The sequence below is a fragment of the Miniopterus schreibersii genome (assembly GCF_964146895.1).
Source record: "Miniopterus schreibersii genome assembly, chromosome: 1".
Classification (NCBI taxonomy): domain Eukaryota; kingdom Metazoa; phylum Chordata; class Mammalia; order Chiroptera; family Miniopteridae; genus Miniopterus; species Miniopterus schreibersii.
Window position 1 is genome coordinate 176,442,356 of NC_138101.1, and position 26,834 is coordinate 176,469,189.

At 36.6% G+C, this 26,834-nt stretch overlaps 1 protein-coding gene across 6 annotated transcripts in view; it reads left to right on the forward strand.

The window, feature by feature from the left end:
• GPHN (gephyrin) overlaps positions 1–26,834 on the forward strand; it is a 352,065-nt gene that overhangs the window by 309,414 nt on the left and 15,817 nt on the right. For all 6 annotated transcript variants that reach the window (XM_081136828.1, XM_081136829.1, XM_081136831.1 and 3 more), the window contains 2 exons: positions 8,936–9,057; positions 21,629–21,716. In XM_081136828.1, coding sequence (XP_080992954.1) covers positions 8,936–9,057; positions 21,629–21,716 — 210 coding nt within the window. The remainder of the gene's footprint in view (positions 1–8,935; positions 9,058–21,628; positions 21,717–26,834) is intronic.

The window sequence follows — 26,834 nt, forward strand, 5'->3', positions numbered from 1 at the left end:
ATCTGTAGAAAATTAGAAACCAATAGTAAAACTGACTACAAGTCATTCTGCTTTTTATTATCACTGTGCACTGGCGATTCTAAACATCAGTGGTAAAATGCTCCTCTCCAGTGGGACAGACCACTCCCACCACCCCCTCTTCCTTAATATGCCAGTGCCTCATGCCAGGCACTGTTCTGACTACTGGGAATATAGCAGCAAGCAAAGTAGACAAATCCCCTGCTCTTACAGAGTTTATATTCTAATGGGGGGAGGGGAAGGAGAGGTGTAGCCAATAAACAGACAAATAGTGGTAAATGTTATGAAGAAAAATAAAGGGTCAAATGATAAAGAGTGGTAGTAGAAGAGGTATATACCAGATGGTCTCCCCTAAACAGTGAGGCAGGAAGCCTGAAAACTCTCTATCCCAGGCTGTCTTTCCAGCTGTGGTCCAGTAGGTTTTGCCATTGGAGTACATTAACATGATATTAGAAAGTAGAAAGAAATTACCAGAAGTATAAGCTCCTTGACTCTAAGTAACAGTCGCTTTCCCCCAGCAGCCCTGGGGATGATAGTAACTTCCTGCAGTTACTGATCTTTGGTAACCAATACACTGTAACCAATTCCCTGTATTAAATCCCCCTTCTCCCCTCCCGCCCTTCCATTTGAAATACCTAGAGGAGTTTTGGTTTTCCTGTCTGGACCTGATTGATAGAGTCTTCTATTTTATATAGGGTAATCAGGCCTCACTGATAAGGTGAAATTAAAGTGGAAATCAGAAGGCATTGAGGGCATATGTCATGTGAAGGGAATTGTGTTCCAAACAGCAGGAACAGCAAACAGAAAAGCCCTGAGGTAAGGTGCATGCTTGTCATGTTTGAGGAACAGCAAAGAGGTCAATGTGGCTGCAGTATAGAGGAAAAGGAGATGAGGTTGGCGAGGTAATAGAAACAAGACCATTTATTGTAAATAGCCCATTTTGAGGAAGGAAAACATGTGGAATATAACATGTCTTTTTTTTTTTTTTCCATATAACATGTCTTAAATTTTTTAATGTTTACTCTGGCTTCTATATGGTATGTCATATAGGAATGAAAATGGAAAAGGCAGGGAAACTAGTTAGAAGGATCTGCAATACTCCAGCAAGAGATTTGGACCAAAGTGGTAGCAGTAGAGATGGTAAGAAGGAATTAGATCCAGGATATATTTTGAAGGTAAAGCTAATAGGATTTGTTAGTGAATTCAAAGCAGAATATAAGAGAAAGTGAGAAGTCAAGATGAACTCCAAACTTTTTGGCCTGAACAATTCTAATGATAGTTATCATTTACCCAGGTGAGAAAGATTTAGGCAGTAGAAATCAAGGTTTCTATTTTGGATGTGTTAAATATGAGACACTTATAAAAATCATGATACTAAATAAAGTCACCTAGGAAGTGAGTATAAATAGAAGACAGGAGATGCAAGTTTAACACTTGGGAGGCAGTTGTATCTTTCTCCTCTTTACCAACCTTTATATTCCTCAGTTGTATTTTCTCATTTTGACTCCTTTTTTTTTTTTACTTTTCTTTTTTGATTTATTGATTTGAGAGAGAGAGGAAAAGAGAGAGAAACATTGATTTGTTGTTCCACTTATTTACGAATTCATTGGTTGATTCTTGTATGTCCCCTGACTAGGGACTGAACCCGCAACCGTGGTGTATTGGGACAACACCCTAACCAACTGAGCTACTCAGCCAAGACCTAATTTTGACTCTTGATGACATCATCTCTTTATTCATAAAATACATTCTTATCCTCTTGAAACTTTAGATAGTGACCTATAGGTCTTTAGATTGGACATCAGTCAACCAGCTGCCATTATCTTCAGGAAGTCAAGATTGTATGTTTGTTATTTGTTTCCCCAAAGTACTAGCAATAATTATTCCTTCAGTAGATGCTGACCTTCTAGTTTTGAAGCTACTGTTTCAGTTACCTTCAGCCATATTTCATAACTCATTTATTCATTCATTCTCTCTCCCTCTCATCTCACACACACACACACGGAGAGAGAAAGAGAGAGAGGGAGAGAGAGAGAGAGAGGGAATTAAGTATATGCCTTTGCTTATTCTATTCCATTTTATAATTTTCTTGGCCACTGTCAATAGCAGAGGCCTGTACAAACAAATTTGAATTTTAGATATGTACAATCTGTCTAAAATCTTCATGTAATATTCTTTGGGGCCTTTCACAAGCAGCTGCTCTTATAAAGCTAGAATCTTTAAAATCTTTTCCCCACTAATAAGAGAAGGAATAGAAAGTTGAGTGCCTACTATGCCCGTACTGCTATGTACTTTATAACTAAAGCAACACTATGAGGTTAGTATAATTGTCCAGAAATGTGACACTCAAAAACAAAGCAACTTGCCTAACTTTGTGTAAGTGATATAGTGCTGTTTCATATCTAAGGCTTTTAGCTGTAATGACTTTTCCCCACTATGCCACAATGCTTCCCACTGGAGCTTTCTTAAATTTCATGTCTCCAGCTTTTCAACGTCAGTCTCTGAAATCTATCAGATTAGACAGTGCATTACTTTCTCCTAGCTATATTATGCTTCTTGTCCAGATTAAAGACCATGGCTCACTACTTTAAAGTTGCCCTCACTAGCACTCTAGTTAGCTTCATTCCTTTGCTTAAAAATGGATGACTCCATTCTCCACCTATAGTTTTGCTCCCAAGCAGAAAAACATTACTGAAAAAAATTCATAAAACTGGGACTACCTGGCCCACTACAGATTTCTGCCATAATGTCAACCTGGCACTTAAAGTTGCTCAGTAATTCTGATGTAACTGTCTTGTTGATTTCGTAGCAGTGGATAGTTCATTCATTCCATACCCTCTTTAAACTTCCGTAGCAGCCCTGTTGTCTCACTCTTGGCAGATGACCTCACCAGTGACCTTGATGGGGAAAAATGAAGCTAAAATATACTTGTCAAACTGAACTAGATTAGGGTTCCCTCATTTTCCCTTTTTACCTCAAAATTTTCCCCATTCCTTTAGCTATCTTTCTAACAATCTAAAAACAAAAATTAGGACAAATTTAATCAGATAACCAAAAAATCCCGAGAACCTTATTCTTACAACAAACAAAATAAATATCAGCTAGCTTTGGGAGCTCAACAAAAAAGGATCAGAGCTTAATGTAGTGCTGGACTTATTACCATAGACAAAGAATCCCGCAACCAGAGGCTCAAGAGATCTCAATGAAGTGCAATGTAATCAGTATGAGACTACTGTTGGCAAGGGGTCCTGCATAAATCTTAGTAGGAACTCAGTGACTGTCAAAATCCTAATACAAGGACAACCAAGGAAAGTTGATCATACAAAACTGGATATATGAAAGTTTCTGAGCAAGGGTGAGCATCACTTTGACAGAGTCTCAGTAGTGTCTCAAAAAGGGGAAGTTGCAGAAGGATACTTAAAGGATTTTGAGGACTGGAGTTGGTCATGGGGTGGTTTTAAGGTAAAAGTTTGTAAGTAAAGTCTAGGTAAAGACTGGTCATATTTTGTAAAATAAACGAGTTGCTAAAACCATCAGTCTTTTCTTTGGAGCACATGAGTCCATGTGAGTTACCATGGTCTTAATTTGTCCATGGTCTCATGTTGGAGCATATAGGTCTGAACAAACTTGTGTTAAAAGAGTTTGACTTAAGATCTTAAGATAGTTTGAGTTATATCTCATGGTTTGATATAGTTTATCTATTATGTAAGTAATAGTACAATTTTGCAAGTTGGTGTTTCTGTTTTATTTCTCAGATGGAAAGAGTTTGTAGGCAAGATAGCCAGTTCTCATTTGTTTAGATTTTTAGATTCCACAAAAAAGTAAAATGATACAGTATTTGTTTTTCCCTGACTTATTTCACTCACCATAATACCCTCTAGGTCCATCCATGTTGTTGCAAATGGCAAGATTTCATTATTTTTCTAATAATGGATGAGTAATATTCCATTGTGTGTCTGTGTGTGTGTATCACCTCCTCTTTATCCATTTATCTATCAGTGGACACCCAGGTTGCTTCCATATCATGGCTACTGTAAATAGTGCTGCAATGAACATAGGGATGCATATATCTTTTCAAATTAGTGTTTCATTTTTTTTGGATAAGTGCCCAGAAGTGGAATTGCTGGTTCTACTTTGTTTCTTGTTATAGCCTATGTTTTAAAGTCTATTTTGTCTGGTAAAGGTATTACTATCTCAGCTTTCATTTCCATTTGCATGCAATATCTTTTTCCATCCCTTTATTTTGTCTGTGTGTGTCTTTCAATCTGAAATTAGTCTCATGTAGACAGCATATATAAGGGTCTTGTTTTTTTATCCATTCAGCCACTTTGTGTCTTTTGAATGGAGCATTTAGTCCATTTACATTAAAGTAATTATTGATAAATATGTACCTTTACTATATGGTTGCCTTCACTAGTGAGATTTTTTTTTTCTTTCATGTGTTTTCTTATTTCTAGTTTGGGCCTTTCTTTTCCACTTAAAGAATTCCCTTGAACATTTCTTATAATGCCAGTATAGTGGTGATGAACTCCATTAACTTTTGCTTGTCTGGAAAACCCTTGATCTCTCCTTCAATTATAAATGATAACCTTGCTGAGTAGAGTATTCTTGGTTGTAGATTTTTTTTCCTTTAGTTGTGCTGAATATATCATGCCACTCACTTCTGGCCTGCAAAGTTTCTGTTGAAAAATCAACTGATAGTCTTATGGCCATTACCTTGTATGTAACTAGTTGTTTTTCTCTTGCTGCTTTTAAGATTCTCTCTTTATCTTTAACTTTTAACATTTTAATTATGCTGTGTCTTGTTGTGGGTCTCTTTGGGTTCATCTTGTTTAAGACTCTACTTCCTGGACTTAGATGTCTGTTTCCTTCACCAGGTTAGGGAAATTTTCAGCCATTATTTTTTTCAAATAGATTTTCCATCCCTTTCTCTTTTCTCCTTCTGGGACCCCTATGATGCAAATGTTAATACACTTAATGATGCTCCTATGGTCCCTTATGCTATCCTCATTCTTTTAAATTCTTTTTTTCTTTAATTTTTTTTATTGATTTCAGAGAAAGGAAAGGAGAGGGACAGAGAGAGAGAAATATCAATGATGAGAGAGAGTCATTGATCGGCTGCCTCCTGCATGCCCCCCAATGGGGATCGAGCCCGAAACCCGGGCATGTGCCCTGACTGGGAATCAAACCATGACTTCCTGGTTCATAGGTCAACACTCAACCACTGAGCCATGCTGGCCAGGCTAAATTCTTTTTTATTTTTGATCTTCCGATTGGGTGATTTCCACTATCCTGTCTCCCTGAATGTTGATCCATTCTTCTGTGTTTTCTGATCTATTGATTCCCTCTAGTGTATTTTTCACTTCAGTTGTTATATTCTTCAGTCTTGATAGGTTCTTTTTTACATTTATCTCTTTGTTGAAGTACTCACTTAGCTTATCCACTTGTCTGCAGAGTTTGATAAGCATCTTTATGATTATTACTTTGAACTTTTTAATCTAGCAGACAGCTTACCTCTATTTTGTTTTGTTCTTTTTCTGGGGTTTTACCTTGTTTTTTTTCTTTGGAATATACTCTTTTATCTCCTCATTTTGCCTGTTTGTTTCTATGTATTAGGTAGATCAGCTATGTTTCATGGTCTTGAAAAAGTACCCTCTTTAGAAGGTATGCTGGGGGGCCCAGTGGTGGAATCCCCCCTTGTCACCAGAGTTAGGTGCTTCAGAGGTGTTCCCTGTATGGACTAGTGCGGTCTTCTATTGTGGTTGGGCCACAACTGCCATGAACAAACTGGCAGGAAAGGCTGGTTTATGGCCTGGCTGGCTTGTGAGGCCTGACTGCACCTGTTGCAGGCATGCTGGCATGGAGGGCTGCAAGGTCCAGCCTCAGCTTGTTACAGACACACCGCTGGTGTGCTAGTGCAGACTGAGGCCGCCCATCAAGTGTGGCAGGGTAACCCAGGACCACTTGGAGGGTTGCCATCCAGGGTCAGTCCTCAGGGAAACACCAAGGGTAGGGTAAATGGTGTTAGCAAGATTAGTGGAGAGTGTCAGAAATGGTACCTGCCAGTATCAGACCAGGTAGATGGAAGGAGAGTGAAAAGGGGAAACAAATGGTGCCCACCAGCACTTTGGACTCCGGAGAAAGTTCCAACAGGTCCCCTGTCCCTCCGGCAGATGCCCTAAAATTATCACCTTCACGTATGATCCAGGTGCTTTTCAAGCTGCTTCCTCTGTGCTGGGACTTAGAAAAAGTGCAGCAGTGGTTTCCTACAACCCTTTGGCTCTCCTAGACATAAGCCCTGCTGGTTTTCAAAGTCAGATATTATAGGGGCTCCTCTTCCTGGTGCAGGACCCCCAGGCTGGGGTCTGGACCCTTCACTCTTCAGGGAGAGACCTCCACAGCTGTGATATCCCTCCCACTTGTGAGTCACTGCATGGGGACTAAGGGGTAGGGTGGGTCATAACTAGACTGAGTCTCTGCCTCAACTACTCATCTTAGTGTGGCTTTTTATTTTTTATCCATACTTGTAGAAAATCTGTTCTTCTAGTCTTCAGGTCATTCTCAGAGATAGCTGTTCTATATATAAAGTTATAGTTTTGGTGTTAATGCGAGAAAGTGAGCTCAGGATCCCTCTAGTTCACCATCTTGAACCCAAAGCCAGGAACCTTGCTCTTAAATGCCAGTTTAACTTCTCGGTGAAATGTTGTTCCTTCTGGTTGGTGCAATGTCTCTGCAACTACTTTGTATTTTTTCTTTTGTGTATTAACTGTAATAAGTTTCAGATATCATTTCAGAGGTCACCAGAAGTATAAGATACCAGAAAATAAGATTTACTTTTAAAGGAGAATATTGTGAATTTATTCTAGTATATTCAGCCTTATAATCTTCCATTAAATTCTGTATGCTTTCATTAAAAATACTTAAAATGCACTGTAAATCCTATCCCCTCATTTAACTAGCTATTATTTCATTATGTCAGTTTTACAGACAAATAACTGATTTTCTAATGTTCTCTAATTGGTCTGTTATTTCTGGAACTGTTTACAGCAAAATAACAGAGAGGAGCATGAATGGCAAAGAAAACACCCTAAAAACAGACGAATCTTACTTAGTTGGTGGTCAGTACCCTTTTGTGAAAAAAAATTATATAACCACACACTTTTCTTTCTGAAACAAGTTATCTGATTAATGGAGTTGAAGAGCTGCAGGCTTTGGCCTTTATAAAATTATAGTGACTTCAATAACCATGTGTTAATTAAGATCAGGAAATTAATCTATATTAGCACTGCAATAGCAATTTTCCAAGCTCTGCCAGTGACTAAGGATGAAAGTGGGTTGCAATGTCACATGGCATCTGATTAAGTTAAATTAGTGCAGTATCTGAAGGGAAGACTTCCAGGTGACACTAAATAAGATAATCAGAGATTTTCTCCAGATATTATAAGGGGACGGTTAGTTACAAAGCTACAACTTTTCCAGCATAAAGCCAAAGTCTGGCCATATGGTTTTGCTAATGAGTCTGGAGGGAGACTAAAGGGGCTGGAGGTTATTGTTTGGGAGAACTGAGATATGAAGCCCTGGGTATTGGCCATATTAACAGCCTGAGCATCTAAATGTGCAGGCTTGCCTTCAACCTCTAAGATAATTATTCCAGATTTTCTCACTTCAAATATTTTATTTTTATAACACTTCTAAAATCAAAGTGTATCTTAATATATAAATTAAAGTTGTATGTTGTGTCTGTGCATGTGTGTATGTAAGGACACCCTGCTGTTAAGTATTTTATACTCTAAGAAATCTAAATCATGTTCACATTATATACTAATTTCATCTGTATGAGCATCTAGGAGTAACAACATGAGAACAATTAGGGGGGAAATAGGTGCTCTTTCAATATCATATGTAATAAAGAAAGAAAAGCTAATCTTGTTTATTGTATATCTATCTATATTAACTAAGTATTCATTATCTCAATCTTAACTACTATGATAAGGTAGTTGTTATTACTATACAGAAGTGGGCAAAAGTAGGTTTACAGTTGTGAGTACCTGAGACAGTTTTTTCATGTATTATCCTTTATTAATTATTGTATTATTTATCTGTATTATAATGGTAAACCTACTTTTGCCCACCCCTATATATTATAAATGGGAAAATTAAGGCATAACATATTTGGGCAACTTCAATTTGAACCTTATCTGAATCCCAGGCTCTTTCTACTATACTACACTGCCTCATTGTACCATCCTAACATAGAATAAGCTTATTTTAATTTTCTTTATAGACGTATAATAGTAGATAATAAATCTCTAAAAGGTGATTCAATTCAAAGTCATGGAATTATAAGTATGTATAGTTAAATATTACTTATTTAAGTTTCCTAATAAAGAGACAAGACATCTGCCTCCTTTACCTTCAAATAAGTTTAACTTCTTAGTTGTTATTGATTCCACTTCAGAAAAGAGATCAAAAACTTGAAAGAAAAGATAAATGATCATTCTCTTCAGACTTGAGAATATCATGTCACACAGCCTCTACCTCAGACATTCTCAGTGAAAGATGAGTTGGAAAATAATATTGGTAGTTAAAATCAAAGTTGTTTTCTTTAGTTTGCCCACTAGGCAACCATTGGGAAGGCCAGCATTTCCAGAGCACTATTGTCAAATTGTAGGGAAAGCTGGTGTAATATTTGGCCTGCTGTTCAGTCACCATTTAAATTTCTGCAGAACTGTTTTCTCACCCTCCTATACTTCCAATATTTATTCAAAGGTCCTTTGAGCATATATTTCCTACATGCCAAATACTGTCATAGGTGCTAGATATACTAAACTCTGTTTACTAGATCTATTTTTTTCCATCAACAATAGGGAACCTTATCCTAAGAGAATAATTTGTGGTGGTGTTTTTGGCTTTGTAGCTGCTAAATCCTGAAGATGACCTCTTACCAGGAAAGATTCGAGACAGCAATCGCTCAACCCTCTTAGCCACAATTCAGGAACATGGTTACCCCACAATCAACTTGGGAATTGTGGGAGACAAGTAAGTATTGGATTTTATTTTTAAGTTGTTGTTGTACAAATATGAATTTTGGGAGTACTAACTAGGTGGGATCATTGCTAAAGAGACAAAAATTAAATACCATAATTTTCACTTATTTTGTTCTTCAGAATCCTAAGAATTATGGAGATATCTGTGTTCATTAGGGACAGACATTTTCCTGGAATGCCTGTTACAACAGGAGAAACATTTTGCCTCCTATGGGTATATAACATTTAGAGGGATCTTTTTTGATAGTGTTGTCTTTATCCTAGTGGAACTAATGGTGATAGTGTCTTATTCCTATTCACACTTACTTTTTTCAAGAAACACAGGGAAGACATGGGCGAGAAGAGTAAAATAGAGTGTCAAAATTAGCACTAACTGATACTTTGAAGTTTAAGTACAATTGTTTTCTATGGCCTCTATATTTATTTTTGTACACTTCTGTAACCTGAGTTTCTCCAGGCTTCACCCACTTGTTAAGTTCAAAGGGAGGCACATTGACTATAATTGACCATCTCTAACAGCATATTTACTAAATTAACTCAGTCCTCTGCTAAATTCCCCAAGTATTTCTGTGAATCTCCAACCGTATCTTACATGTGATCAAAAGCAAATCTGCTGGTCTTTCTGAGCATCCCACTACCATGCAACACCACTACTCAGCCATCTTTCACCAGGCACTATTTCCAGTTCACCAGAAGTGTGCCTCCTTTTAGTAATTCTGAAACATCAGCCTGGTGGAGACAGTTCTGAGTGGTGGATACCAGGATGTATCTGTCGCCCATAATCGTCCTTCTCTCTCATTACCACCTTGTCACTGAGTAAAGCTCATTATACCTTGATCCTTTGTCCCTTAAGATGAGTGCTTTCTCAGGAATGGATTGTGCTTTTAGAGAGGCTCTGCCCTACCATTTCACAAGGTATGCTCTCACACCTACAAACGCCAGCTTAGGCTCAGACTAGACACAACACATCAAACCTTAGACACAGCATCTTGCCAGTAACCTGAGAAGCAGTAGCTTTTATGTCATCTAACCTTTTGAAGGTCTCTTCTTTCCTCCTGATTTTCTTTCTTTCTCTGAGAACATTAGAGTAGAGGCTGTTAAACATATTTTCAAATGTCATTCTTTTTAGATTCTTCACCACTTGTCTTTGCCTGGATGTTGAGTTCTAGAGAAATCCATAGCTAAATGACCAGCCCCCAGAAAACCCATGCTGGTGAAGCCAGTGCCACGGGTTACCTAATATCACCCTGATCCAGGCTCCCTAGTCCTAGGGAATAGAAAGAACCCACTGAAAAAAAAGGGAGTAGGGGGTACTTATTTGCATTTCAACCTAACCAAGTAACCTGTCCTTCCATAGAAACTTCAAGCAGCTAAAAATTATTCTGATACAGACTGCATCTTTTAAAAAGATAAAAGTTAGTATCTGAGAAAAGATAGGACACTACAAGAGTTCCAGAAACACAGAGCAGGCCTGAAACTGTATAGAACAAATTCACCAGGTTGTTTAGGTTTTGTTTCCTACTTGCCATTGGCTCTGGCCCTGTCTCCAAGTGCATTAATGAGCTCTAAGAAATAGTATAAGGAGCTTTTGTTGGGTCATTTTAACCTTCATTGTTCTAGACTACAATTCTGTCCATTTTATTTTCTTATTTTGGTACTTTTGTATACAAAAAAATGTTACTTGATAGACTTCATATGCTGCCCTTAACTTACTATAAAGGCGAAAACACCATTGAAATGTTCATATATTTAATTGTCTAATATTTAGAGGCTAATATTTAATTGTCTGGATCCCACACTTAATTTGTGGTACACATTTCTTAATAATTAATATTTGTATTACATATAACTCCAGATGTATCTTGAAAACAGCATATAAAGAACAACAAAACTATTAGCAAGATATAGGCAATTCTAAGAATATACAAATCTTCATTAAATATCGTTTTCTCGAATTGAAATACCTACATAAAACTGAGAGCATTTTTTTAAAAATACGATTGATGCAAATCTAGACTTTCTCAGTCTAAAGTATTATGTTGAAAAGGCCCAAAGTAAATGGTTGAGAATGCAGAGGTGTAATGTGGGAGGAAAGAATTTATAACTGTTCTAATGGAAATCTGTGCTGGGAGTTTAGCAAACGAAACAGGTACATTTAATCTGCAGTCTGTTGATATTCTGTGAAGGTTGTGTCCCTCTTCATTCTTCTCTTTCCTATGTAACCATTTACTAAAGAAAGTAAATGTTGTTATACAGAAGCCTCTACCTGAACTTCTCCAGGGAAACAAGAAGGGTCATGAGAGAAACTACCCTGCATTTAAAGCAGAGAAAGAAATAGCTCAAGAATGTCAGCCAGCACAGAACCCTTACTCAGAAAATACAGATAAAAGTAGGGAGTAAGAACTCTATTCTTGTATTTAAAAAAAGGTCTGGTTTTGAAATTCTACGATTCTATTTCTCAACTCTTATTCTATCACCTACTCTAATTTTAACAATAAGTGTTAAAATTGTAGAGTAAGGCTGTGTAACGTATTTGGATTGAATTGGAATGAATTTTGCCTTTGCTTATTGTACATTTTATTTAAAAAAGAGGGTACAGGGAAGATTATAGGAGGGATGTTTCACATACTTGATAGTTAACAACTATATTTTAAAGGCATTCATTTTTAAATATTATGTGTACATTAAAATACATTCCTTGAGATATATTTTCTCACACTGTGGAACACAGTACTGTTGGGTTTCCTACTGTTTTCTTTAAAAAGAAATTTTGAAACCCAAAGATGTTCAGTGAACTTGGCCAGCATTATACAAGTTAGTGGCAGAGGTATGAATGGAATCAAAGTTTCATGAAAATAACAATCCACAATTCTCTGCTAATAATAAATATAAATGTATCAGAAAAGAAGCATCACTATGAGCTTGAGTGGTCAGTTTTATAAAGATGCTATTTTAGCTAGAACATGAAGGATGAATAGGATTTATATAGTTAGAAAGAGTGTGTTGAGTAAGAAACATGGAAACAACAAAAATAGAAAACTAGAAATAAACAGCCACTCAAGTAAAGCCAGACTGATTAGAACAAGAGGTTCAGATAAGGAGGATAATGGAGGTAAATTTGGTAGAAATTTTGAAAGGCTTTGTTATCCAGGCAGAACTACCCAATCTAGTTAAATCTGGAGCTTTTTAAAGCAGAATTGACATAGCAAATGATTAGTTTAGAAAGATAACTTGACCAAGGTGTATCACGTGGGCTAAAGTTGGAGATGTACTAGAAGTAAAAGCAATACAATTTGTTTATTCATTGGTCAGTCAGTCAGGAAGTATTGATTTTATACCTATTCATATCACCTGGAGATCTTATTAAAAATGTTTATTCTTATGCAAAAATATGGTGTGAGCTCAGACTTTGCATTTCTAACAAGTTCCCAAGGATACCAAGCTGCTGTTCCGTGGATCACAGGAAGTAACTAGGATATAGTAAGTTTCATCATGCATCTATTATGAATTTTAAGCCAAAGGCTATTGAAGATACAAAGCTGAAACAGACATAAATCTTGCCCTTGAAATTACATGTATTAGAAGTGTACTAGAAATTACAGCCTAGTAATAAAAGTGTTTTAGAAAGTGCCAGAACTCAGATTTGGAAGTAGAATTTAAAATCAAGAGGTTAGCGACGTGCAAAAAAATGCAACTAGACAACCAATTTACACTATACACAAGAATAAACTCAAAATGGATAAAAGACTTAAACGTAAGTTACAAAACCATAAAAATCCTAGAAGAAAACACAGGTCGTAAAATCTCAGACATCTCTCAGAGCAATATATTTAATGTCTCCAAGGGAAAAGGAAACCAAGAAAAATAAACAAATGGGACTACATCAGACTAAAAAGCTTCTGTACAGCAAAAGAAACAGTCAACAAAACGAAAAGGGAATCCACCATATGGGAGAACATATTTGCAAACAATTCGTCAGATAAGAGTTAATCTCCAAAATATATGAAGAACTTATTCAACTCAACACCAGGAAGACAAACAATCCTATTTTAAAAAAAAAAAAAAAAAAAATGGGCAAAGGACCTGAATAGACACTTCTCCAAAGAGGACATACAGATGGGCAATAGACATATGAAAAAATGCTCAAGGTCACTAATCATCAGAGAGATGCAAATAAAAACTACAATGAGGTATTACCTTACACCAGTAAGAATGGCAACTATCAAAAAATCAAACAAGTACTAGCAAGGATGTGGAGAAAAGGGAACCCTAGTGCACTGTTGGTGGGAATGCAGACTGGTGCAGCCATTGTGGAAAACATAGTATGGAGTTTGCTCAGAAAATTCAAAATGGAACTGCCTTTGACCCAGCTATCCCACTTCTCAGTATATATATCCTAAGAATCCCGAAACACCAATCAGAAAGAATATATGCACCCCTATGTTCATAGCAGCATTATTTACAATAGCCAAGATCTGGAAACAGCCCAAGTGCCCATCAGTAGGTGAGTGGATAAAACAGCTTTGGGACATTTACCCAATGGAATACTGGCTGTGAAAAAGTAGGAACTCTTACCCTTTGCGACAGCATGGATAGACCCGGAGATTATTATGCTAAGCAAAATAAGCCAGTCAGCAAAAGACAAGTATCACATAATCTCACTTATATGTGGAATCTAAAGAACAAAATAAACTGACCAGAGGCATGGATAAATGGAACAGACTGACAGATCTCAGAGGGGGAAAGGGTTGGAAGAGGGGGAAGAGATCAACTAAAGAACTCATATACATATATGCATAACCAATGGACACAGACAGTAGTGTGGTGAAGAGCAAGGGCAGAGTGGAGGGAGGCAAATGGGGGTGGGGGGAATGGAGGACATCTGTAATAGAGTCAACAATTTAAGAAAATAAAGATTAAATCAAAAGACATTGCGTAGGCTATTATGTAGAACAGAAGAATGTCAATGTTGATTAATCTTCATCTGGATTACAAAACCTTGTGGAAATGGTATGTGTCTGTACATACAAATAAAATGCCTACAAACCCCAGCTAGTAGGTCTATAAACCACAATAATGCATCCCTCTTTAGCAATATACCATTTCCACTTCTTCATGCTTCATTTGTAGTTTATCCTTTCTTGGTTTTTGTCGCTCCTCTTCCTATGCTCATTCCCTAAATGCAGGTGTCCCCATGGTTCACTCTTGGCTTTCTGTCTTTCTAATTTCTTATGCTAATGGATCACAGATTTTATCTGTCTTGAGTTCCATGCCTAGATCCACCTGCTTACTAGGTGCATCTTTAAATTCAGTAGGCATTGCAAACTCAACATATCCAAAACTAAATCAATCATCCCCACTTGTCTCACTGCCCCTCCCCACTACCATCTTGTTCCATTTCCTTTAGTTCTTCTATCTCAGTGACTGTGACCATGATCCACACAGTCACCCAACCCAAAGCAAATCTGAATGGAAGTTATCATAGCTCTTCTCTTAAACTCACCGCTATATTTAAGGGCTATAGATATTTCCCTCCTCAGCATTTCTACATTCTCATATAATCATCCTTACCATCCTGGCTTAGTTTGGGGCTCCCTTTATTTTTTTGTCTAGACATATGAGACTAGCCTCTTTCTCTCAATCTTGTTCCCCTCTAACTCACCCTCTATTCTGCTACCAATATGATCTTTCTTAAAGTGCCAAGTACATACCTGTGGCAAAATTGAGATTTTATTATATATGGGCAAGCATACTATAACTCAACAAACTTATGAAGGGTCATGCTATGCCAGGCATTGTACTAGTCTTTGTTACTATAGAGATTAATAAAACAGTTATTAGTAAGAATTACAAAGAAGTTTCCAATTCTGTTCCACTCCTCTCTTTCCTCCTTACCCAATCCACATCCATTTTCTTCAGCCTCCTCACTCCAAATATGTCAGTTTTTACTAATCTTTACCAAGTACCTACTATATATAGGGGGTTGGCAAAAGTAGGCTTACAGTTTATTCTCATATTATTATTTATTAATTATTGTATTATTTATATTACAACTGTAAACCTACTTTGTCACAGGGGTGGGCAAAACAGTTTATCTTGTATTATTATTTATTCTTGTATTATATATTTTTCCAGACAAACAACTATAAGCCTACTTTTGCCTACCCCTGTATAACACTATACTACATTCTTTTACTTGCGTCTCTTATTTAAGCTTCATGAAACAACAGAGCCATATAAGTGTCTTTTACCCACATTTTGTAGATAATAATACTGAAGCTAAAAAAAATTAAATAGCCTGTTGAGAGTCATGCAACTTGTAAAAGGCAGAGTAAGAAGTCCAAACCATACCTGTCTAACTCCAGGGTCCTTTCTCTTTTGCTCTGCCATGCTGCCCTTTTTTTTTTTCTTTTTTTTCTTTTTTTTTAATATATCTTTATTGATTTCAGAGAGAGGAAGGGAGAGGAAGAGACAGAGATAGAAACATCAATGATGAGAGAGTCATTGATCGGCTGCAGCCCGCAACCCTGGCGTGTGCCCTGACCGGGAATCGAACCCCGATCTCCTGGATCCTAGGTCGACGCTCAACCACTGAGCCATGCCCGGCTGGGCATGCTGCCCTTTTAACTGGGGTTAGCACCCACAATTCTTTAATATTAAGGTCAATAAGCTAAATAGATATATTCATTTTAATACATAAAGCTCCTAAGTAAACAGTAGCTGTGAACATTTCAAGAGCCAGAGAGGGAAATTTCATTTAAATTTTTAAATAAATATTGACTGTGTGTAAATAAATTAAAAGGAACTGAGTTGCAAAATTGAGATCTTTAGGTGATACGGGAGTGGGGAAAATGGCAGGAAGGCTTAGTACAGTAGTTCAGGTTTACTTGCCGGATATCTAAATACTGCTTCCTATTCACTGTAAAATAGACAACTCCACCTTCCATAAAAGGAAAAGCCCCTTTTCTTTTACAGTCTCTACCTTTCCTCCCACAACTTGGGCTGCTTTTGCAGCATTTATTACCTTTGGACAACTTATTATATCCAGTTCATAGTACCTTCTATGGGGGGAAAGGAAAGAGAGAGAAGGAGTGCATATAATGTGAGTATATGATAATTTGATAGTCAGACCTACATTCATTCAACTTACAAATGACCCAGATTTACAAATGGCTGGAAAATCTTTTTTAATGAAGTTTAGCATTAATTGAATTTATATTATTCCTAAAACTGATTTAACTATTGAGCTGTTTATATTTCTACCTCAGCTATAAAATAGCTTGGTAATACATCTTCCAAACTGTTGACTTGAACCTTCTAGCCTTTCCAGGCCTAAAGGGCTGGGGAATTCCTGTAATTAAGAAAAGGGTTCCCCATTCTGGAAAGTTGCCATCACAGAAGCCTGTCCCATTCCAGTCATGCTGGGCTTACTTGGCTCCACCATAGATGGTGTTTTGGATTTAATTTGCCTCTTTCTGCTGCTGCCAATTTGTGAAGCTGCCTCTTCACAGTAAAGCATGAACAGAAGGGGAATAAGCACTGAGATAGCAAATTGGATTTTTATAAAACTGGCACACTTAGCAGGAATTATCCAAATAGACTTAACAGTACAGTGATTACTTGGGCAAAGCCCAGTGCCTTACACCTTCCAATTTGTGAATGAAACATATGCTAACTTCCTAGTGCTTACCTAATGTTCTAAAAGTGGAAATTTCTAATTTTCGGGGAGAATTTGATCTGAATTTAATTGGTTCTTGTCATCTTTATAAACTGCCTACTTCCCTTTTCTGTTCAAAATGCAAAGTATTAACTTTTGGGTCAACATAATAATTTTTTTCCTGATCCCTTATCAGCAGAGATCTCTGATTTTCTATTGGTTAACCAAAAATATTCTTTCTACTTTAACAAGCATGTGCTTAATAACAAAAGATTATTCCCACTCTCGGTGACAGAATTTTTTAGTGGCTATTACAGTAGACTTTCTTAATCCTTAAGAGTTGATGTTGCTGATTCTTCTAAGAATAACCTCTATTTTTTACTATACTTTAGAAGTTGTTTTCTTACTGACCCCCATAAGAAGTAATATTTTCCAAAAAGCCTTTCTAATTATCCCAAACCAGTTTTAATGATCATGTCCCATTCAATATTTATATCATTTCTCCTTATATACATTTTTACTTTAATTTTAATTAATATATTTGAATTCAATCAATGATATAAATTTCATTGTTGATTTCACTCATTTTCCTAAATTTCTGCCATATGTTTTCTACACTATCTTACAAACTTGAGGGCAGAGACCATGTTTTCTTCTGTCTTTGTATGACTCCATGGTGCCTAACCACCCAGTGGGACTGAAGGACTAACTGACGGCTATGTGCAGTAGATAGTTTGATTCCACACATGAACTAGAAAGTAGGACATATTTGTAGTTGAGAAATTTATCCTTGACCTCTGAAGAAATTAGGGTAGGTCCTGAGCTATTTTTGTTGTTGTTATCTTGGTATGATAAACTGCCATTATGCCTTAATCTCCAATCCCAGAATTTTTTCTCTCACCCACTATCATCTTCACTCATCTTAAAATGCTATAGCTCACAGTTGGCGTAACAGATGAAACAGAAAACTAATTAGCAGCTGTTGTCCATCTGTGTGTTTATATTAAATATTTTAAAATAAAACTGCATTTGCATTCTGAATGCTCTGAAATCCATAAAATCTAAACGTGGGTAAAAGCGCTGTCTTGGTTTTGAATTTTATAGTAGACTTCATGGTAAAGGGAAGGAAAAAAAAACCAGAATCAGGATTATGGTAATTTAAGACAGACACAAATTTTAAAAAGCAAAAAAGCCTGAACTAAAAGTAAGTCCCCAAAGCCCAGTGAAATCTGAAAAGAAATAATAGTCAAAAGATACCATTAATGTATTCTTCCTTCAGAGAAACTGATTCATACATAGAGTTTTGAGAAAGCCACATTCATTCTCTGATAGCTTTATTTTGAGTTATACTTCTACTTTCTCTTTTATCTGCCTTTTTAAGTTTAATCTTTGGCATCTAATTAAGTTAGAACGCTAGGGAGACTGTTGTTACTATTATCAGTAACCATCTCCCAGGTTGAAGGTGAATGTCATAGCTTTGCAAAGAAAAAAATGCTGTTATTTTTTTTTAACACAAGTCAAATAGTTGAATGTTCTTGAAGTTCAAAAAGTGAGAGGGAGAAAAGTACAATCTACAAGGTGATTATTATATTGCAGTGCTCGAGTCAGTTTCTCCCTCTCTGCTCCAGTCTGTGTGTGAGGAGAAAATAGTCACTGTATTAATATAAATTTCATTATTTCCATAGAATCACAGCATATTAGAATTGAAAGGCACATCTGATGTTAGCTAGTCAAATCTTTCACCATTGGAGTCATTCTAGAAAATTTCTAACTAGCCATCCTGTTTTTGTTTGATGCTTCTAGTGAGAAACATCGTATTTGCCTCACGAGGCAGCACATTTTACTGTTGGATGGCTGTTATGATAAGAATGTTTTTCCATTTCACTGAGCCAGTCTTTATCTCTGTTTCTTCCATCCATTAGTCCTAATTCAGCCTTCTGGTGCAACAGCAAATAAACTGACTCCCTATTATACATGACAACCTTTCAAAGAAAGTACTATTTTATGATTATATAAATGTTAAATAGTATCTTCTCTTCCATCCATAATGTCATTGCCCGTAATAGCATTATAGTTGTAATAACTGCTCACTATTCATTCCCAAATCTACTGTGGAGAGATGGCATAGAGGCCAGGGTTCGTTCAGTTCATTTACTGAGTTCCTACAATGTGCAGGGATCTGGAGGGGCAATCAAGAAGCTTAGATAAAATGAGACCCTGTCTTGTGACACAGTCATATATTGTTGTATCATCATTATAAATTTGACTTTTATTACAATTTGTTGCTTTTCTGTATCCTTTTTAGATCTTTTACTTGAAATCCCACTTTGACATTAATATGCCATTCCTACTTTTTTGTTTATTTACATTTGCCTCCTGGTATCTTTTTGCCCTACCCTCACTTTCAGTCTTTCATCTTTAAGTATATCCCTTGTAAATCACACTCAAATGGAATTTAAGCTAAAGGAAAAAAATTATCAATCTTGCACCTGCCTTAAGTTACCATAACCCTGATCCTGCTTAAAGTTCATTTTGCTTTACCATGAAGTTTGCTATAAAAACATCCCTTGATGTTTTCTTTTCCTTTATATTTATGTTAAACTTTATGTTTACTATTTATACAGCTTTGTTTTTTCTTCACTATTATCCTCATGCTTTCCTTCCAATTTCTGATACTCATAATCAAATATACATTTCTCTACTATTATATTTTGAAAAGATGCCAACTATATCCCTCCTAAAGCCATTCCCATTCCTTCGATGCACCCCCTACACCAGGGAGACCTTTAGAATACTTTTATTTCCCGCATCTGCTCCCATTCCTCAACTTTTAGGTAGTATTGCAATCGTGCTCTTAATTCTAGACTTTTATTGAGTTTTCTTTTGTGGTACGTCTCTACAACTTCTGGGGCAGCCCGCATATAATACATATATTACAGTTCCTCAGTTTATTTGATCATTATATATTTAGATTTAGCTATATAGTTATATAAATGTGTGTTTCACTGGCGTTTCTTCTTCTTTTCCCCTATCTTGAGATCTCTGATCTGACCCATTTTTAAGAACATTACTTAATGATTTATTATCTGAATTTCTGAATTTTCACAAATATCATTCTTCTGTCCTGATGGGTGGATGCTGTCTGACTGGATATAGGATTTGGTGGCGGCAGGCCTTCTTTCTCAGAGTATGTTGATGTTATTCTACTTGTCCAAGGTTCTACATCTAGCAAGTAGTAACACCAGGATTTAACCTGGGCAGCCTGACTCCAGAGTTCATACTCAACCTCTATGCTGTGCCACCTCCCAACCAGCTTATCTCTTGTAAAGCCTGTTCATAGGCAGCCTCTTGGGTAAATCTCAAGTTCCTCTCCTTACTTCTGTCACCACTGCATAAAGAGTGAAATTATGCCCTAGTTACTATTTTTTTTCTCCTTTTCCTCCTCTTCTTCCTACTCAAATAAACTTCACTACCAGGAAATATTTGGGAGAGCATATGCCATCTCACTGAGCCATCATTTGACAGCAAGTTAACAAAAACTTACTTAAGCTAGCTTAAGCTAAGAAGGGATTAATGGGAAGATGTAGCCTTATCTCATGGAACCCAAGAGCAAAAATAGGCTTCAAGAGGGACTAAAAGCAAGAACTAGAAAATCAGAAGCTAGGATTACTCCGTGCATGCTAGATGTCCAAGGGGGAGGAAGGGAAACACACACACCCCTTCCTTACAGGGTAAGAAGTTTTCAGAAAACAAGAGTGTATTCTGGACAAATATTCCTCAAAAGGCTCCTTTTCTGTATTCCATCATTTGAAGAGAAATGCAAGTGCTGTGCACATTGCCCAGTCGCTTTTACAGATTAAAAATAGTTACTAAACAGTTCTTACTCTCTGCTTTCCTGTCTCTCCATAAGTCCCGATAGCTGGCATTTTGTCTTTTTCTCACCTGATGAATCTCAAGTTAGGCCTTTGCAACCCTCTGACATCCAGAAGATAAGACCCTTGACTTCACTCCATCTCTTCTTCCGAGGCCTTTGACCTGTGCAGTCAGAGGAGCTGGTGCACTTTTCTATTTAGTTGACTCTCAGGAATCTGCCTAGTTTCAGTCCCTAATATTCATCCTGTCCCTTTACCCTCTCACAATGTTTCATATGGTCTCTGCTTTGCTTGGTCTTTTTTTCTCTTTCCTTTCTTTTCCCATGAAACACTTACTGGCTCCTCTTATTTTTCGTAAACCACTCACGCCCTTTCCCCATTAGATGAAGTCCAAATTCTTGAGCTTGAGGGCCCTCCAGAATCTTGTCTTACCCTATCTAGCCCTGTCATTTCAAGTCAGGTCCTTCACTCTAGACAATTTCTTCTCCCCACTGATCTAGAAACAATACAGGCTTCATCACAGGCTGATCCTCTTTCCTATTCCTTTCCACCTATAAAAATCCAGCTCATTTCTCAAGACCTAACTTAAGTCATGGACCCTTTAAAGAGTCTTGTGTGATCTTTCCAATACTTAGGGTGAACAACTGTCCTGGTTTGCCTGGGGTTTCCCAGGACATAGGACTTTCAATACAAAATCTAGGATATTCCTAGACAAACTGGGATGGTTAGAAAGCCTAGCAACACTTCATTGTTTCCCCTTATTGTGTTGCCTTGTTAGATAGAGAAAAGAAGAAGAAAAAACCCTGTGAAAGTACCAGTAGCCACGACTTCCGTACTCACTACTTTTTCTCCTCAGTAAGAGTTATGCACCTGTTGGGCAGAGACCATTTTGATTCCTACTTCATACAGAATATAGTGCTGTACTCAATCAAGTTAATTCCTACTCAGTAAATGACGTGGTTTAGTTTTAAGTGGGCACTGTATCTAAATCATTTTCCTTGTGTGTTAATGTATTTGTCTTTATTTTTTTCCAGCCCAGATGACTTACTCAATGCCTTGAATGAGGGTATCAGTCGTGCTGATGTCATCATCACATCAGGGGGTGTATCCATGGGGGAAAAGGTATGAAAAAATGGAGCTCGTGGAAATTTATCCACTGTGTTATCCTTGCATACAGTTGATTAATTATGATCTGGTAAATATCTGGTACATAACCAGACCTCCACAAAGCTGAATATCCATGGGGCTTCAGAAACTTCTGGGCATTCTAAAAGGGATGCAGCGTAGATCAGAGTTTAGCTCAGGAGTAGCATGGAAAATCCCACAACTTCCATCATGGTTTTGATCTCCCCTTGGGGATTTCTGGCTTTTGCTCACTCAACGTTAGTACTTTAGGACTTCCTTTATATATAATATTTACCCCTAAGTTAAAACTCCAAGATCCTTCCTTCTACTTAAATTTAAACTAAAGATGACCACCTCCACCACATATTTCAAACTGGGTAAAGAACCCTTAGTTCCCCACAGGGAAGAAAGAGAAGATTAGGTATTTCCCCTCAACAAATAATTATAATCATAATAATGATGAAAATAAAATACAAACATAGATATAAATACATATGTAGGATTTTATAAAACTAAGTATATTTGCATAGAGCATATGCTTAGTCCTATAAAATTATAGTTTGAATACCTCAGTATCATTAAGTTTATATATCTTAATGAAATGTGTTGGTCCATGATGATTATTGGGTCCACTGAATAATGTTATAAAAGTGAAATATTCTTTACTGCAATGACCAACCTTATGTTTCGGCATGATAACATTTTAGATCACGAGATGTTGTACCAGCCTATAGTCCCTTTTCATGTTTCTGTTTTTTTAATCTCATATTAATGACTGAACTGAAAATTATAAAAATACTGTAATAATAGCAGCTTTTACTAAAATTCACATTTTTTTTCAAGAACTTGATTTTTAGCTATATCTTACATATATGATTATTCTTGGTCCCTGCACTTGCTAGCTATAAAACTGCCTAAATTCATAACCTGACTTTTTGGACAGTGAACTCTATTGGCTCTGAGCATAAATGTCAGAATTCAATAGCCTGAACAGAAAATGCCTGCCTTCATTGACAACTTTAGTTTTAGAATGTTTAAGAATAGCACTTTAGATGCCAAAACCATAGAAGAAAAAGAAAGAATCTCAGTCCAAGACTGTTATCTCAAATGACATCCAAGAGTAAAGCTCTTAAAGTGAAGATGGGTATTCTCCTTATAGCAGACAGTTTGCTAGGTTAATCTTCCCTCAAGTCTCCTAGAAGTTTTTAGTCCTGGGCAGAGCAAATTGCTGCAGACTTCCTGAGATCACAAAGGCTAGGGCTGAAGTCTGCATTATAGATCTATAAGAAATAATTTGCAGCATGTCTGTTTTTTTAATCATCAAACTGCCTTTGGTGTTCTAAGTATCACAAGAGCAATCCTGAAGCTGAGTACTTAAATATTAAATTTGTTATTCCCAGGGAGTGTGTCATGTATAACATATCTTTGTTACTAATTAAGTTAATTGTAGGACAATACCTATTTGTCAGACCTAAAGTTTATCTTTCCTAATACTTCTGAAGAAGCAACAAGCTTATAACTAACAAAGATGTCATTTATCCTAGGGATTTGCTTACAAGTAAACAGAGCCAGTATAGTAAAGCCTATTAGTTTTCTTTATAAAGGGACCCCTAATGCTTTTGGTATCCACAGACCTCTATCTTCTTCTCAGCCAAAGAAAAATGACTCTTTTATAGTTGCTTCCCTCAAAATCTCTTCCCATGTCTATCTCCCCCTGCTTCACACAGACTTTTTTCAAAGAGTTTTTATAAAACACTAAAAGTTTCAGGTAAATAGAATCTGCTTTTTGCCCTGAAAACTAAAGAATTATATGCATTACTATAAATTTTCTACAACCTGCAGAATTGTAAAATAGCTCAAAAACAATGAATGGTACAGATAACCAAGAAGGATACACTTAGACTGGACACCCAGTAAATTTTTTTTTTCCGGCCTATTTAAGAGCCTCTTAATTTTTTCTAATATTGTCTCCCTTACCTCATATGATCAAAATAATCACAAAGATAATTACTGATCACCAAAAAGGCTCATCTCAGAGGCTTGCCCTGATTATTTAGTAGCAAGAGTGTTAATTAACCAGATAGGCCTTCTTGAATTTGTTTTGCAAATTTAGAGTTATACAGCAACTGTATAATTTCACTAATACATGGAATCTAAAAGAAGCAAAACAAGTGAACCAACAAAATAATACAAAACAAACTCATAGATACAGAGAACAGATTGGTGGTTACTAGAAGGGAAGTAAGTTGGGGTGTGGGCAAAATGGGTCAAGGGTCAATTATATGGTGATACATGGTAACTAGACTCGTGGTGGTAATCACTATATAGTGTATGCAGATGTTAAATTATGCTGTATACCTAAACCTTACATAATAAAATAATTTTTTAAAATTTGTTAGAATAAAGATTTGATTTTGTTGAACCCAGTTTTACATTTTTCACAATCTTAAATATTTTTGTAGGAATAGTGTTAGCTCATTTGATGAATAAACCTATATGAGTTTAGGGAAAATAACCCAAGCAAAATAAAATATCTTTGCCTAATTATACTCAACACTGATAAATAATAGAACATGGCTGGGTTTTCTTACTAACCAAAATAATTAATCTCTTTCCCAAAGATTTACCTTAACTATGTGAATTTTGATTCTTAAAATTATAAGAAGAATACTTGTTAGTGTAGCACTAAATTATACGTTAAATATCCTTATTATCTGAAAATTTTAGGGATACCTATTATATATAAGCACTTGTCTCTCTAGGTCAGTCAGAACAATAGAGCACCTTTAAAAGACAATTTAACTGTTCTGATATTTATACTTTCTCCCTTGACAAAGCAAACTTTATTGTGGCCCTGAGATCAGGGCTTTTCTACCCAGATCCTGCCGAAACCAGAGAGTTGGGGTAAGGTGCTCTTGTGTTGCCCCTTCAACAATTCCATCACATTCAGACTCAGATTGAGAGGGTCTGGGTGGGGGTTACCCTTAATCCACAGCTTACCCCAAGGAAGGCCCAATCTACGTGGTAGTTTCACAGACATAATTTATGAATACCCTCCAGAAATAAGAACAAATTTCACACTTACAAAATGAGATAAATGCCTTCTAGGATCACAGACACATAAAGAACATATAGCTTCGGCCCTAAAACCTCAACTGCAGGTCAAGAGTAAACACAGAAGCAAAAAGACATCATTCTCAAATAAAGAACTGTTTTTCTTCCTAGAGGTCACAGATTCCTTGATTGATTTTGGCTTAAAATGACAGTAAGACAAATAAACAAGAAAAACTAATAAGTCAGAGTATCTGTCTTCTCTTACCTAACAGAGAATTGATTTCTATCTCCCATTTAAAGGAATCACCAACTGGTCAGACCACAAACCAATTTTCCAGTCATTGCTGCCACAAGGGGGAATGCCTTATTGACCATGCACAGGAACAAAAGTAGAACTAAAATCAATAGAGGGACAAAATTAGAGAAACCAAAAGTTAGCAGAGTTCAAGTTTTATTACTGCTTGGTGTTCACTCCAGAAACCAAGGAAAGATATGCCCAGGTTTAAGCTATGCACTTCTTTGGTAATTAGATTTACCTCGCTCTGTCAGGTAAATCAATGGGGGCATCTCGGTGGACCCTCCAGAATTATTAAAGCATAATTTTTAAACAAAATCATAAACTTCATCAATATATAAAATGAACAAATGTCAAGGTTTTATTTAATTTATCAGTTAATGAAGTAACCAATAAGATATTACAACTGGTTTAAAGGAAAATTCAGAGAACAGGATAGTCAGGAATGCTGAAATAAATTTGCTAATAGACACAAAACTTTTATATCTGCAGCCCAACCAGGCATGGCTCAGTGGTTGAGCATCGACCTAGGATCCAGGAGATCACTGTTCGATTCCCAGTCAGGGTACATGCAGGGTTGCAGCTCGATCCCCAGGCTGGGGATGTACAGACAGCCAATCAGTAACGACTCTCTCGTTATTGACATTTTCTCTGTCCCTCCTTCTCCCTTCCTCTCTCTGAAATCAATAAAGATATACTTTTTTAAAAAAAAGAGGAAAAAAAAACTTTTATATCTGCAGGCGAATAATCAGTTATATCTCCATGGACGTAACTAATTTACATTTCTAAGGACAATAATCATGTTCACTATCAGTTTTCTACAGCTTAATTTTTGTAAAATAGCTCAAAGACAACGAAGGCACAAAAAATCCAGACAGTTTTGCTACACTGGACATCCAGTAATCTTTTTTGCCCAATTCACAGTCTTTTACACTTTTTCTGACGTTCTTACCTGGGTTGAGGGAAATATCTAGTTTCTTTGTTCATTCATTCATTTTTCTTCTTCCTGTCTAACTCTAGCTTTCAGAATATCAGACTAAGATCCTTGCAGCTTCTATAGGTTTACAAAAAGTTATGAACAATGATGAATCTCAGTCTTTATTGCTGTATCTGTTACAAGCTTTCCCTCTGTCACAAGAAGCATGAAACTTTCCATCATGTTCAAAAAGAATCACAAAGGGCATTTTTACCAATTAAAAAGGGGATTTTTTTCAAGAAAAATTAAGTTCTTTTATTTATTTAGCAAATATGTAATGAGCATGTGTGCTTTCCAATCTCTGCCTCATTGCCTTTAAGACCATGCAGATATGACCACTTCCTGTCTCTCCATACTCACCTTATGCCTCTTTTGTAGTCATTCACCACCTTCCACTGTCTTTACAGTCCTAGGCACACTCTTTACTGCTTAAGAAACTTCGTATGTACTTCCCTCTGCCCGGACTTCTCTTTCCTGCACACTTCACATGGCTGAATCCTTTTCGTCCTAACCTCCTCTTTTAAAATGGCCTTTTTTACTCTCCACCCCACCCCATGATTCTCTATCCCAGCACCTTCTCACTTCCTTTATTGCATGTACCATACTTTATATTAATTGTTTTATTTGTTGGTTTCCTTACTGTACGCTGTCTTCCTCAGTAAAATATAACAGAACATCTTTGTGTCAGTGACCACGTCTCCCTTGTTCACCATTAAATACTAGCATATAGAGAATTCCTTATATAATTGCACTCAAAAATATTTGTAGAACTAACAAATGAATGAAAGGC